At 45.9% G+C, this 16,149-nt stretch overlaps 1 protein-coding gene across 6 annotated transcripts in view; it reads right to left on the bottom strand.

Moving 5' to 3' along the window:
• Positions 1-15,412, bottom strand: part of LMBR1 (limb development membrane protein 1) — a 163,685-nt gene extending 148,273 nt beyond the window's left edge. For 4 of the 6 annotated variants that reach the window (XM_045086285.1, XM_045086288.1, XM_045086286.1 and 1 more), the window contains exon 1: positions 15,140-15,411. In XM_045086285.1, the coding sequence (XP_044942220.1) occupies positions 15,140-15,205 (66 nt within the window). In that variant the 5' untranslated portion in view covers positions 15,206-15,411. Of the gene's footprint in view, positions 1-15,139 lie in introns of all 6 variants that reach the window. The other 2 variants (XM_045086287.1, XM_045086292.1) reach the window with 2 other exon arrangements.
• Positions 15,413-16,149: the final 737 nt, after the last annotated feature.

Raw genomic sequence — 16,149 nt, 5'->3', positions numbered from 1 at the left:
AATAATACAATAATAGTAGGGGACACTTCAACAGTCCACTCACAACAATGCACCAATCATTTGAGCAGAAGATCAACATGGAAACAAGGGCTTTGAATGACACACTAGACCAGATGGACTTCACAGATATATACAGAGCATTCCATCATAAAGCAACAGAATACACATTGTTTTCAAGTGCACATGGAACCTTCTCCAGAATAGATCACATACTGGGAAACAAATCAGGTCTCAACCAGTACAAAAAGATTGGGATTATCCCCTGCATATTTTCAAACCACAATCTTATGAAACTTGAACTCATTCACAAGAGGAAATTTGGAAAGAACTGAAATACATGGAGGTTAAAGAGCATCTTACCAATAAATGGGTCAACCAGGAAATTAAAGAATTTTTAAAAATTTACGGAAACAAATGAAAATGAAAACATAACTGTTCAAAAACTTTGGGATTTGGGACAGCAAAGGCAGTCCTAAGAGGGAAGTACAAAACAATACAAGCCTTTCTCAAAAAATTAGAAAAGTCTCCAATACACAAGTTAATCTTACACCGAAAGCAGTTAGAGAAAAAACAGCAAACAAAGCCTAAACCAAGCAGGAGACGAGTAATAATAAAGATTAAAGTAGAAATCAATGAACTAGAAACCAAAAGAACAATAGAACAAGTCAATGAAACTAGAGCTAGTTCTTTTAAAGAATGAGTAAGATTGATAAACCCCTGGCCAGACTTATCAGAAAGAAAAGAGAAAGGACACAAATACATAAAATCATGAATGGAAGAGAAGAAATCACAACCAACACCGAAGAAATATGAACAATTATAAGAACCTATTATGAGCAACTATATGCCAACAAAATAGGCAATCTGGAAGAAATGGATGCATTTCTAAAGACATGTAAACTACCAAAACTGAACCAGGAAGAAATAGAAAATCTGAACAGATCCATAACCAGCAAGGAAACTGAAGCAGTGATCAAAAATCTCCCAACAAACAAAAGCCCAGGGCCAGATGGCTTCCCAGGGGAATTCTACCAAACAATTTACAGAAGAATTAATACCTATTCTTCTGAAGCTACTTCAAAAATAGAAATTGAATGAAAACTTTCAAACTCTTTCTATGAGGCCATAATTACCTTGATCCCAAAACCAGACAAAGACCCCACCCAAAAGGAGAATTACAGACCAATACCCCTGATAAACATGGATGCAAAAATTTTCACCAAAATACTAGCCAATAGGATCCAATAGTACACTAAAAGGATTACTCACCATGGCCAAGTGGGATTTATTCCTGGGCTGCAAGGGTGGTTCAACATCCACAAATCAATCAATGTGATATACTACATAAGTAAAAAGGACAAGAACCATATGATACTCTCAACAGATGCAAAAAAAACCATTTAACAAAGTACAGCATCCTTTCTTCGTTAAAACTCTTCAGTGTAGGGACGCCTGGGTGGCTCAGTTGGTTAAGCAGCTGCCTTCGGCTCAGGTCATGATCCCAGCATCCTGGGATGGAGTCCTACATCGGGCTCCTTGCTTGGCAGGGAGCCTGCTTTCCCTCTGTCTCTGCCTGCCATTCTGTCTGCCTGTGCTCGCTCTCGCTCCCTCTCTTTCTCTCTGACAAATAAATAAAATCTTAAAAAAAAAAAAAAACTCTTCAGTGTAGGGATAGAGGGAACATACATCAACATCATAAAAACCATATATGAAAAACCCACAGTGAATATCATTCTCAATGGGGAAAAACTGAGAGCTTTTCCTCTAGGTCAGTAACACTACAGGAATGTCCACTCTCACCACTGCTGTTCAACATAGTACTGGAAGTCCTACCCTCAGCAACCAGACAACAAAAAGAAATAAAAGGCATCCAAACAGGCAAAGAAGAAATCAAACTCCCACTCTTTACAGATGATACTCTACGTGGAAAATCCAAAAGACTCCACTCCAACTTGCTAGAACTCATACAGGAATTAAGCAGAGTTGGCAGGATATAAAATCAAGGCACAGAAATTAGTTGCATTTGTATACACTAACAATGAGACAGAAGAAAGAGAAATTAAGAAGTCTATCCCATTTACAATTACACCAAAAACTGTTAAGATACCTAGGAATAAACCTAACTGAAGAGGCAAAAGATCTATATTCAGAAAACTACAGAACATTCATGAAAGAAGTTGAGAAAGACACAAAGAAATGGAAAAACATCCCATGCTTATGGATTGGAAAAACAAATATTGTCAAAATGTCTACACTATCAAGAGCAATGCAATCCCTATCATAATACCATCAACTTTTTTCACAGAACTGGAACAAATATTCCTAATATTTGTATGGAAACAGAAAAGACCTGAATAGCTAAAGGAATGCTAAAAAAGAAAAAAACCTGGTAGCATCACAATTCTAGACTTCAAGCTCTATTACAAAGCTGTAATCATCAAGACAGTATGGTACTGGCACAAAACAGACACACAGATCAATGGAACAGAATAAAGAACCCAGAAAAGAATCTTCAACTCTATGGTCAACTAATCTTTGACAAAGTAGGAAAGAATATCCAAAGGCTCTTCAGTTAATGGTGTTGAGGAAATTTCATAGCCACTGCAGAAGAATGAAACTGTACCATTTCTTTAAACCATACACAAAAATAGACTCAAATGGATAAAAGACCTAACTGGGAGACAGGGATCCATCAAAATCCTAGAGGAGAACACAGGCAGCAACCTCTCCGACCTCAGCTGCAGCAAATTCTTGCTGGACATGTCTTCAAAGGCAAGGGAAACAAAGGCAAAAATGAACTATTGGGACTTCATCAGGCTTAAAAGGCTTTTGCACAGCAAAGGAAAGAGTCGACAAAACCAAAAAACCAACAGAATGGGAGAAGATATTTGCAAACGACATTTATCAGATAAAAGACTAGTATCCAAAATCTATAAAGAACTTACCACACTCAACAGCCAGAGAACAAATAATCCAATCAAGAAATGGGCAGAAGACATGAACAGACATTTCTGCAAAGACGACATTGAAATGGCCAACAGACACATGAAAAGATGTTCCAAATCACTCAGCATATACACTCAGGACATACAAATCAAAACCACAATGAGATACCACCACACACCAGTCAAAATCGCTAAAATTAACAAGTCAGGAAACAACAAATGCTGTTAAGAATGCAGAGAAAGGGAAAGGCTCCTACTGTGTTGGCAGAAATGCCAGCAGGTGCAGCCACTTTGGAAAAATGTAGAGACTCTTCAAAAAGCTGCAAACAGAGCTACCCTACGACCCAGCAATTGCACTACTGGGCATTTACCCTAAAGATACAAATGTAATGATCCGAAGGGGCACCTGCACCCCAGTGTTTATAGGAGCAATGTCCATAATAGCCAAACTATGGAAAGAGCAGAGATGTCCAAGACAGATGAAGGGATAAAGAAAATGTGAGATATATAGATAGATAATATACATATACATACAAAGGAATATTAGCCATTAGGATGAATACTTAACATTTACATCTACATGGATGGAACTGGAGGGTATTATACTGAGAGAAATCAATCAATCAGAGAAAGTCAATTGTCATATGGTTTTATTCATACGTGGAATATAAGAAACAGCACCAAGGATCATAGGGAAAGGAGGGAAAACTGAATGAGAAGTCATCAGAGAAGGAGAAAAACTATGAGAGACTCTTAACTATAGGAAACAAACAGGGTTGCAGGAGGGGAGGGGAGTGGGGGGATGGGGTGACTGGGTGACGGGCATTAAGGAAGGCATGTGATGTGACGAGCACTGTGTTATACATAACTGATGAACTATTGAAAATTACATCTAAAACTATGATCTACTATATATGTTTGCTAACTGAATTTATTTAAAATATATATATAAAGAAAATTAATCTAGACATAGACCCTATAACTTTCACGAAAATTAACTCAAAATAGATCAGTCTTAAATGTAAAACATGAAACTGCAAGAAATGCAGGTGATCCTGGGTTTGACAATAACTTTTTAGATACAACCTGAAAAGCATAGTTTATTCAAAAAATAATAATAAATTGGGCAGGATTATAATTAACAACTTCTGCCCTGTGAAAGACACTGGTTAAGATAAGACAAGCCACAGGCTGGTGGAAATTTGTATAAAACACATAGCCAGTTCAAGGAGTTGAACCCAAAATACAGAAAGAACTCTTAAAACTCAAAAAAAAAAAAAAAAAATTAAAAAGTGAGCTAGTGATCTAAAGAGACAGATCACCAAAACAGATACGCCCCTTTCTTTATCATACACAAGAATTAACTCAAAGTGAATCACACATATAAATGTGACAGCTAAAATTGTAATATTCTTGGAAAAAAGTATAAGAGTCTTTATGACCTTTGGTTAGGCAAGGCTTTCTAAAATATGACTTAAATACAAAAGTGATAAAAAAATTTTATAGGTGAATTGTATTTGAACAAGATTAAAAACTTTTGTTGTGCAATCAAGAAAGTGAAAAGATGACCCACAGAATAGAAGAAAATATACGCAAGTCCTATGTTTGATAAGGGCATGATGTCCAAAATATATGAGGATTTCTTTTTTTTTTTTAAGATTTTTTATTTATTTGACAGAGAGAGATCACAAGTAGATGGAGAGGCAGGCAGAGAGAGAGACAGAGGGAAGCAGGCTCCCTGCTGAGTAGAGAGCCCGATGTGGGACTCGATCCCAGGACCCTGAGATCATGACCTGAGCCGAAGGCAGCAGCTTAACCCACTGAGCCACCCAGGCACCCTATATGAGGATTTCTTACAACTCAAAAATAAGAAGAAAAAAGAACCCAATTTGAAAAAGGACAAAGCTGAACAAACATTCTGCCAAAGAAGATACACAAATGACCAATAAACAGATGTGAAGATGTTCAACATCATTAGTCATTAGGGAAATGCAAATCAAGACCACAATGAGGGGTGTGTGGCTGTCTCAGTCAGAAGAGAGAGCAACTTTTGATCTTGGGGTTCTGAGTTCAAGCCCCATGTGGGGTGTAGAGATTATTTAAATAAAGCTTTAAAACACACACATACACAATGAGATAACACTTCACACTCACCATATGACTGTAATTAAAAATCAAGGGGGGCTCGCCTGGGTGGCTAAGTTGTTAAGAATCTGCCTTGGGCTCAGGTTATTATCCCAGGATCCCGGGATCCCTGCTCAGTGGGAAGACTGCTTCTTCCTCTCCCACTCCCCCTGCTTGTAGTCCCCTCGGTCTCTCTGTCAAATAAATAAATAAAATCTTAAAAAAAAAAAAAAAAAAAAACAAAAACAAGGGGTGCCTGGGTGGCTCAATCAATTAAGTGTCTGCCTTCGGCTCAGGTCATGCCTGATCCCAGGATCCTGGAATCAAACCCCATGTTGGGCTCTCTGCTCAGCGGGAGCCTACTTCTTCTCCCTCTCCCTCTGCCTCCCTCTCCCTCTGTCTGCCACTCCACCTGCTTGTGCTCTCTCCCTCTCTATGACAAATAAATAAATAAAATATTTTTAAAAAATTAAAATGGCAGTTAATAACAAGTGTTAAAGACGATGCAGAAAAACTGAAATGGTGCTCCAACTTTGGAAAACAGTTTGACAGTTCCTCAAAATATTAAACACAGAGGTATCAAACAACGCAGCAATTCCATGCAAGAAAAATGAAGACATACATCCACAGCAAAAACTTGTACATCAATGTTCACAGCAGCATTTTTCGTAAGAGCCAAAAAGTGGGAAAAAAACCTAAAGGTCCATCAACTAAAGAATGAATAAACATAATGTGGCACATCCATACAATGAAATATTATCTGGCCACAAAAAAGAATGAAGTATTGATGCATGCTACAATGCGGATGAAGCCCAAAAACATCATGCTAACGGAATGAAGCTAGACACACCAAAAAAACACACATTGCATGATTCACTTTACATGAAATACCCAGAATGGGCCAATCCATACAGAAAGTAGATTAGCTATTGCCAAGGACTGGAGGGAAGAGAATTCAGAGGGAAATGGGGAATGACTGCTAATGTGCATTGGGTTCCCCCTGGAGATAAATAAAAATATTCTAGAATTAGATTGTGATGATGGCTACACAACTCTTAAATATACTAAAAGCCACCGAACTGGGTGAATTATATGATATGTGAATCACATCTCAATAAAATTTTTTAAAAAACAGTTGAGTTTTTGTGCAGCATTTCCACTGTTCTGGTGAGAACAAAATATATAAATAAACATGTACTGCTAAATATAAATTGCATAATTTCAGTGATTGCACATGGGTTCAAGATCCCTATATTCGCATTTAAAACTCTACTGCACCTGCAATGTCCACAATAGCAGAATTATGGAAAGATCCTAGATGTCCACTGACAGATGAATGGATAAAGAAAATGTAGTACACACACACACACACACACACACACACACAATGGAATACTATGCAGCCATCAAAAGAAATGAAATCTTGCCATTTGCGATGATGTGGATGGAACTAGAGCGTATCATGCTGAGGAACGTAAGTCAATCAGAGAATGACAATTATCATATGATCTCCCTGATATGAGAAAGTTGAGAGGCAACGTGGGGGGTTTGGGGGGTAGGAAAAGAATAAATGAAACAAGATGGGATTGTGAGGGAGACAAACAATAAGAGACTCGTAATCTCACAAAACAAACTGAGGGTTGCCAGGGGGAGGGGGTAGGGAGAGGGTGGTTGGGTTATGGACACTGGGGAGGGTGTGTGTGATGGTGAGTGCTGTGAAGTGTGTAAACCTGGCGATTCACAGACCTGTAGCCCTGGGGCTAATAGTACATCACATGTTCATTTTAAGTAAATAAATACTGCACCTACCTCCTTAGTGCAGTAGGCAGCACATCAGTCTCAAAAACTAATACTGCATTATTTCTATACACTAATGATGAAACAGCAAAGAGATTAAGAAAACAGTCCAATTTACAACTGTACCAAAGATAATAAGGTGCTTACCTTATTTTCATAGACAGGAAAATTAAGGTTCCAAAGAGACTACGGAACTTTCCCAATGTCACACAGCTAGTAAATAGTGAAGATATGACTGGAACCTACACTGCCCCAATCCAAACCCAACAAATGTACCTCCTTGTTCAGCTTTCAGCACTGCTGTGCAATAAGGAAAAGCTCAGGCTCTCAATAAAATAGTTAAAATTTGGGGTTTTGAAGGAAAATATTACACTATGAATAACAACAGTATAGGCCTCAATAATACATTTGATATTCAAATATGCAATATCAACAAACTCATACATCAATCCCAAAGATCACTACAGAATCATGAATTAGTATGCTAGTGAAACAACCCTGCTTGCAGTCCTAGTTGGTCAACTTTTTGTCAAATTCCGTATTTAGTTATGGTGTTCTTTGAAAGATACATAGATTTGAGGAAAATTAATGTCAGGTGAATGACTTCTAAAGGCCAAAAAATGCACATTAAAGAGTACGTGGCGGGGCACCTAAGTGGCTCAGTTAAGCATCTGACTCTTGGTCTTGTCTCAGGTCATGCTCTCAGGGTCATGAGATCGAGTCCTGTATCAGGCTCTGTGCCGGGAGCCTGCTTAAGACTCTTTCTCTCCCTCTGCCTCTGCCCTTCCCCCACACACACTCTCTCCCTCTCTCCCTAAAAATAAAATTAATTTAGTAAAAGGTATGTGGAATGTTCCTGATGCCTAAGCCCCGAAGAAGGTATGTGAAAAACTGATATAATTAAATATCAGAATACTTTAACAATTCTATCTAGAGAATCTACGGCCTACACAAATGAAACACAAGTTTTATCACAAGTCCTGCCACAAAAACAGCAACAAAGAAAAGCAAATGATATTATATTCCCTCTCCAACTTCAAGTTCCCCTCACACAATTTGAAGTTCATGCAAATTTAATGCTACAAAGCTTTTTAAAAAACAAAAAATTCTGGCACCCCCAAATTTCAAGTCACTCCTGGTGGAGATGGGTCAGCAATAGAAAGACCAGTAAAGTGGGAAGACAGAGAAATGGTTTCTACAATGTCACCTGGGGAAGGCATATCTGAGCTGCAGAAGGTACCCCACCACCATTTGTGGGACAGAAGGAAAACAGGAACATAAAAGATAAGTGCTCTGACGTAGAGTCGTCGCAGGCAGAGCTAGGGTTCTACACCCAGCGACCAGGAAAAGGCACCCAAACCATCTCCCACCTCCAGCACACAAGTTCTTCTGGGCCCGTGGAATGAGAGTGAGGAGTGGTCCCAGGAGTCAACAACTCTGAGCCATATATCAGAGAGCCATCTGGATGGAAAAAGAGAGAAAAGGAAATACTTCTCCTAATGCATATTATTTCAAAACAATCCAAAATGCATCACAAGGATCCCACTGAAATTCTAGGGAAGGGGATTCTGAAAATTCTAACACACAAGAGATACATAAAGTTAGAATTTATTGTCTTGATTGTGTGTCCTTTCTGAATCATCTCATCTTAAGTATTAAGACATTTACAAGGGTTTCAAAGATAAATTCTGAACTTATCGCCTCGTGTGTTTTCTTTTAATGCCTTATGTTCTTTGAATTATCTTACCACCAAGGTTTTCAGAAAATTAACCTATACTACTATATTTATATGTAATCTTCAAAACCTTATCATCATGAGTAAATATCTATAATTACCTTTTACAAATACCGTGCAGAATAAAACAAAAGCATAGAGCTCTCAGAGAATATATAGTCTATCCTACTATATAAATTAGCTTGGAAACAAAAGGAAAACTAACACGAGAAATTGTGCTGAAATGATATGGCATTCTTTGAAATGTCTATGCCTCTCAGGAAATGTACTTCCAACTATTACCTTAGACAGAAAGAATAAAAAGAAAGAAAAAAATCTTACATGCAATTAGAAATGCCTCAGGCTCCTTCAACCCCCAGTACAAAACTGGAGAGAAGTGAGGCAGAGTCACAGGGAGAGCAATGCAGGTCAAAGCCTCCTTCCTGATGAAGGATTCTGAGTGGCTGCTGTAACCGATTACCACAACTCAGTGCTTAACACGAATTTACTACCTCACAGTTCTAAAGGTCACAGATCTAACATGGGTATCACTGGGCTAAAACCAAGATGTCAGCAAGACTAGTTCCTTCTACGGACTCTTGGGAGAATCCATTCCCTTGCATTTTCCAGCTTCTGGAGGCTCTTCACGTCCCTTAACTTATCTTCAAGGTGCTTCACACTACCGCTTGCTCATTGTCACATCTCTTTCTCGGACTCTGACTCTCCCACCTCCCTCTTGTAGGGACGCTTGTGATTACACTGCACTCACCCAGATAATCTAGGACAATCTCTCCCTTAACTTAATCACATCTGCAAAGTCCCTTCTGCCATGTATGATAACATACACGGCTCCAGAGATTACCACATGAACATCTTTGTGGGCTACTGTACCACCTACCGGGGGAAGTTCATTTAACCCAGTTGAGCAAAATCAGATACAGAGAATCCTCTATACCGCTATTCCATTCCTTTTTACTCATCTATGTTATAAAATCAATATATTCAGCTACTGGATTTGCCTCTACTACACCATTCTATACCATACTATACCAAGTAAGACTTTATGGACCACACTGAGAAAGAGAAAAGCAGCCCCTGACATCTGGAAGCTGGTCTGCTGCTACCAAGCTAGGCTTTGCTGTCACTACAAACACTAGCAGCTCAGAGTAAGGCACTCACAGCTAGGTCTTTTTTTTTTTTTTTAAGATTTTATTTATTTATTTGACAGACAGAGACCACAAGTAGGCAGAGAGGCAGGCAGAGATAGAGGGAGGAAACAGGCTCCCCGCCATGCAGAGAGCCCGACGCAGGGCTTGATCCCAGGACCCCGAGACCGTGACCTGAGCCAAAGGCAGAGGCTCAACCCACTGAGCCACCCAGGCGCCCCTCACAGCTAGGTCTTGATGATTCTCCTCTTGAAAATAAACAGCTTTCAGGAGCACTTCAGGGTCACAAATAAATAAATTAAATCTTTTTTTTTTTTAATGACCAAATTATCTCCCCACCATGACTTATATGAATGACTTGCTTCTTTTCCAATTAGTTTCAGCTTCAACCCACCCAATTTTCTTTCCTTCTGTATCAGATTAAGATACTCAATCATAAAATTATCTCTGCTTCCTAACAGCATCCAATACAGATCAAAGCCCCGTGTCCTTAAATTCTTTCCAAATCACCCAACACAAGCCCAAATCCTATTTTTAAAAGCTCCTTTCAACTGTTTTCTTATTGAAACACCCCACAGTTCCCGGTGGTATGCATTTCCCCTTACTGCAACATGCAATCAGCCTAACTTGTCCAACTACAAGTATATTCCTATGGTCTTTGGCTGGAGAACAGTGACAAAGCTCAGAAAAGACTACAGACCTCCAGACACTGCATTTCAAAATTAGATACAAGATTGATCATTGGCTCCCATCTTCTGCTCAACCTCTATTCTCAAGAGGGAAGGGCTAAAGTTTTTATCTGCAGTAGATGGAGTGAGCCATGGAGATGAAGGCAAGACCCTGGTAGAAAAAGGCAGGTAAACCCACCTACGGAAGAAGTAGAGAGAAGATGACTCCTGGCATCTCCATTGTATCCCCACTCTATTTGGCCAAAAGGAAACCATGTAAATTAGGGGTCCTAAAATCTCCACTGTTGTAAAAGTTCTAGTGAACCCCAGAACTGTTCCCAAAAATGCTACAACCAGAATAAGGAAGAATTTAAATTGTGCAGCTAGACCCCAAAATTCCCGGCCAGCTAGGTTCATAGGTTCTCCCTGGTCCTTTCATTAGCCTTACAACAAGCATTTTATGTAATCAACCTAGCTGGATCCCACATAACCCTGTTACAGTGGAGGTTTAAATTTTATAGGACTATAAATATAGTACAGGCTATGAAATCAGCCTGCCCGGATTCAAACTCTCGCTCCATCACATGCTAACTATGCCACCTTGGCTACATGCTGCGAAATACCTACTTCATGTGCTTGTTATGGGACTCAAATGAGATACCTGGTAAGCACTCAATAAATATGATTTATTATTAATTTATCATAATTATAATTTATTATTAATTTAGTGAAGGTATTACGAGGATTTCTGGGGGTACTGTTATGTACCCCAAATAAATACGGTTATGTACTGTTATTGATCTGTGACCATTTTAAAATAATAGCTGTTATCGGTGAAAGTGGCATCAACATTAAGAAAACCACTTGGAAGATACCATCTAAGTAAATGCACTCAAAGAATAGAGTGCAGGGGTGCCTGGGTGGCTCAGTCAGTTAAGCAACCAGCTCTTGATCTCAACTCCGGCTTTGATCTCAGGGTTCTGAGCTCAAGCCCCCTGCTGGGCTCCACACTAGGTGTGGAGCCTCCTTAAAAAAAAAAATAGATGGACCAAAAGACAAGTGATCCTGTGCAGCTATGGAAGGTATAAAGAATAAGAACATATAAATTACAGTCCACATTTCACTTCTCCTGCTGGGTATTTAATAAGCTCAAGTCAATGTTTTGGTATCCTGGGTAGTATTTTGTGGGTTGCATACTATTTAAAAATAGGTTAATCAAAAGCAGGTCACACATCAAACAATGAAAAATTTGTGTATGAACCCAGGATTATAATTTATCCAATTCTGTGAATCTTAAGTTCAAAAGAAAAAGGAAAAAGAGCCAGCAAAAGAAGGAAAGAAAAAAATCATTACCACCTGGTTAACAGATTTTAGCTACATAATCACTGAACTAAATGACAAGAGAATTCAGAAATATTCATAATACTTAAAACAAAACAGAATTATTACATGAGTATTTATAAGTTAAACACCAGAGAATACCCAAAAATTAACCCAAAATGGATAAAAGACCCCAAACGTTAAGAATTAAAACTCTAGGGACGCCTGGGTGGCTCAGTTGGTTGGGCAGCTGCCTTCGGCTCAGGTCATGGTCCCAGCGTCCTGGGATCGAGTCCCATGTCGGGCTCCTTGCTCCGCAGGGAGCCTGCTTCTCCGTCTGACTCTGCCTTCCACTCTGTCTGCCTGTGCTCGCTCTTGTTCACTCTCTCTGACAAATAAATAAAATCTTTAAAAAAAAAAAAAGAATTAAAACTCTAAAACTCTAAGAAGAAAACATAGGAAGACATTTTCATGAAATTGAATTTGGTGAGGATTTTTTTTTAATTTATTTGACAGATGGAGAGTGCAAAAAGGCAGAGAGGCAGGCAGAGGGAGAGGGAGCAGCAGACTCCCCACCGAGCAGGGAGCCTGATGCAGGGCTCGATCCCAGAACCCTGGGATCATGACCAGAGTCAAAGGCAGTCACTTAACCGACTGAGCCACCCAGGTGCCCCATGGTGATGATCTCTTGAATATAACACTGAAAGCACAGGCAAAAAAAAAGAAAAAAATGCGTAAATGAACTTCATTAAAATTAACAACTTTTGTACATCAAAGAACATTATCAATAGAGTAAAAAGGAAACACACAGAATGGGAGAAAATATTTGCAAATCTGACATTTAATAAGGGAATATATAAAGAACTCCCGAAAGTCAACAACAAAACCACCCAATTCAAAACAGGCAAAGGACTCAAACAGATAATTAATTCTCCAAAGACAGACAAATGTAAACGGCCAGGAAGCACATCAAATAGTGCTCAACATCACTCATCATCAGGGAAATGCAAATAAAAACCAGTGCCCACCCATTAGAATAACTATTGTCTTTAAAACAATAGGAAACCACACGTGTCGTGTCGGTGGAGAAGCCGGAACCGAGCCCTGCCCGTGCGGCTGGGAAACAGCCCCTCCAGAAACCTGCATGGCGGCTCCCAGAAACTTGAACAGAGTCTTTCTACATGGTCCCAGCGATTGCCCCTCTGGGCGGGCATCTATCTCAGCACCGCAAGAAAGGTCGGGAAGAGGTGTTCGCACAGCCGTGTTCACGGCGGCACTGGCCCCACGGCCAGGACTCAAGCGCCCGGCCGGGACGGACGATGGATGACCCAGCGAATGTCACCTCGTGCTAAAAGGACAAACTTCGGACACATGCTGCGAGACGCACGAATCCTGCAAGTCTTGTGCTGAGCGCACGAGCCTGACCTGAACGGACAAACCCTGGGATCGCGCCTCTGCGGGATACCTGCGTGGGTCGGACGCGGAGACCGGAGTGGGGCCGCCAGGAGAAAGGACTCGGGGCAGCTTCGGTGCGGAGCGACAGCGGGGTCCAGAGAGGCCGCAAGGCCTGGGACGCCCTTCATGCCCATGAACTGGACACTTGGAAATGCGACTCACTTGCTACGTGAATTGATCAGGAAAGGAAGGCAGGACTTCTAGCGTTCCAGGGCAAACCCCAAATCCCGCTGAGTGAAAGTACCGGCTACCGTCGGAGAGAAAACCCAAGCAGCCCTACTCCGCCTGGGCCATCCGAGAGCCCAACACTGGACCCCCGGGCGCGTTCGCGCGCGCACAGCTTCTGCGGACGCTGCCTTCGGCTCGCGGAGGGCGCGTTCGCGGGACGCTGGGGGGACGGCGGCCGAACTCGGGCGCTTCACGAGGCGCACCCCGACTCGGCTGAGCCCAGAGCAGCAAAGGGAATGCGCTCGCGGCTGCCACGACGCGAGTCCCCTTCTCCGTCCCGGGACCGACCGCGTGACGGACTGAGAAGTAAGGCAAAGCGCAAACAGACCAACGGAGCAGCGTGGACCCCACATCAACCCCACAATCGGAGCTGCCCACGCCAGGACCGAGGCCGTAAACGGTGCCGAAGGGCCTGGACATGCGGTGGCGGAGGAAGACAGACTCCTACGTCAAAACATCCCCAAGCCGCGAAGTCCCGAAGAACTGCCGGTGGGATCGGGAACAGTGAGTCGGGGAGGCCTTTAGAGGGGCCCGAGCGGTCCTCCGGGTGGGCAGCGCGGGGCCAGCCTGGCCATCAAGCCGTCTGCCGACGCGATCGGCGACCCGGCCCTGTCCTCCGGACACGCGTCGCCGCGCGCGAAAGCGCCCCGCACCGGGAGCATCTGCAGCCCCGCAGCCCCGCGCCGCCCTCGGAGGCGGAGCGCACCCGCGAGTCCGGACGAAGGGCCCACGGGACGGACGTGCGGCCGCTTCACGAGAGCGCGGCGACGGCCACGCACACAGGACGCGGGCCCAACCCGCTCACCGTCCCGGAAGCGCGCAGTGTCCCGAGCGAGACCGAGTCCGAAGCACGAGGACGCGCTGCCCGCGGCGGCGGCATCACCAGCGCGGCACGCGCCCAGCCGGCCCAGGGGCGCACCGAGCCGCGGCCGCGCGGGCGCCAGAGCGCTCGGGACCGGCCCCAAGCCCGGGCCCCGCGCCGCCGTCGCCGGCCGCCGCTCGCGGATGCGCTCGGCTGCGAGGCAGGGCCCGGCCGCGCGGTCCCCAGTCCCCGAGGCCGAGAGCCGCGCGCACCGCGCAGCACCGCGTCTTCCCCGGCTCCCGGCGCGGGGCCGAGCGCGGGGCCGAGCGCGGGGCCGCCGGTCCGCCGAGGGGACGCGCACGCGCGCACGCGCACACGCACGTAACACGGGCCCCGCGCGGCCACGGGGACACACACGCGTGCCCGAGGCCGAGCGCGGGTCGGAACAGGCAGCCCCGGCGCGACGGCTCCCGGAGCGGCCCCCGAGCACGGCGGGCGCGGCCCAGCCCGCAGGGTCCTGAGCCCACGGCGGCGGGGCGGAGGCGGGCTGCGCACGCGCGGCTCCCGGGCCCAGGGGGCACCGCACGCTCGCGGGTCCGCCGGGCCGGCGTCCGCCCCCCGCGACGGGAAGAGCGCCCGGCGGCCGCGCGGGTCTGCGCCCACCGGAGCGTCCGCGAGGGGGAGGGGCGCGGGGGAGGGGCGCGGGGCAGGGGTCGGGGGACACCGGGCGCGGGGCGGGGGGCGTGGCGGGCCCCGGGAGATGGGGGCGGCGGGGCGGGGGGCGCAGGGCACGGGGGGGCGGCTGGCAGCTCGGCTGCGGGGGGCGGGGCGCGGGGTCGGGGCGCGGGCGCGGGGGCGGGGCGCGGGCGCGGGGGCGGGGCGCGGGCGCGGGCGCGGGCGCGGGGCGCGGGCCGGCTCACCGTGGACTCCCGCACTTGGCTGTGGAAGTGCTGCTCCCGCGCCGACACCTCGTCCTGCCCGTCCATCCTCCCTCATGCCCGCCGCCGCGCTGCCCGCGTCCGCGCGCTCCGCCGCACCATCGCCCGCCGCTCCGGGGCGGAAGCACACAGACAGCGGACCGCCGTGCCAGGGTCGGCGACCGCAGCCCCCGTCCCCGCCGCCGCCTCAGCCGCCGCCTCAGGCGAAGCCGCTCCGGCTGCGGAGGGCGGGCGCGGGGCGGGGCCGGGGCGGGGCCTGACGTCAGAGGAAGGCGCTTCGCGTCAGAGGAGCGCGCCGCGGCACCTTACCAACGGGAGCCGCCGAGGGGCGTGGTCTACTGGAGGCGGGGGCGGTAGGGCCACGCCCCCGGGACGTGGAGGCCGGAGCCGGGCTGCCGGGTCCCAGTGCCCAGCCGCTTAGGGACGCGACCGCGGTGGGGCGGCCGGAGCGGGTTCTTCCTCTTTGAAGGGTAACGGGGCGGCCGGCCACAGTCTCGGTGCAGTTGCTCCCGGCAGGAGGGGATCTTCGTGGCCCGGCGCGGCCCGCGGGCCAGCAGGTCTCCCGCGGAACTGGCGCTCGGCCAGAGCGGGTCACAGGCCCCGAAGGACCCGGCTCCGTGGCTCCGACCACGGCGTCTCCGGCCCGGAAAGCGTGCACAGCCCCGAGCGCGCGGCCCTTGCGGAGCGCGTGCGGTGGCCCCCGGGAGGCGCGCGGCAGACGCTCATATTGGGGACCTCCTAGCGGACCGAACACGGTCCTTCATCCCCGCTGGACGCCCAGTGTCTTTTTTTCTATTTTCGCTGGACATGTATCATTTTACCTCGGGATTCATTTGACCACAGAGAGGTCGCTTAAGTGATGCCGGCCCCGCGATTTGGGGGCATCTCTAATTGAGAACTCGAAGGAAGTAAGAAGATCTAGAAATTGCTTTCAAATTATTTTAATGATGTATCTGCATCTCGATTTTTCAGTATCTTCTGCAATTGTGAGT

Source organism: Mustela putorius, unplaced genomic scaffold (assembly GCF_011764305.1).
Source record: "Mustela putorius furo isolate JIRA1106 unplaced genomic scaffold, ASM1176430v1.1 tig00000929_pilon_pilon_pilon, whole genome shotgun sequence".
NCBI classification, from domain to species: domain Eukaryota; kingdom Metazoa; phylum Chordata; class Mammalia; order Carnivora; family Mustelidae; genus Mustela; species Mustela putorius.
This window is presented reverse-complemented; position numbering and strand designations above follow the sequence as displayed.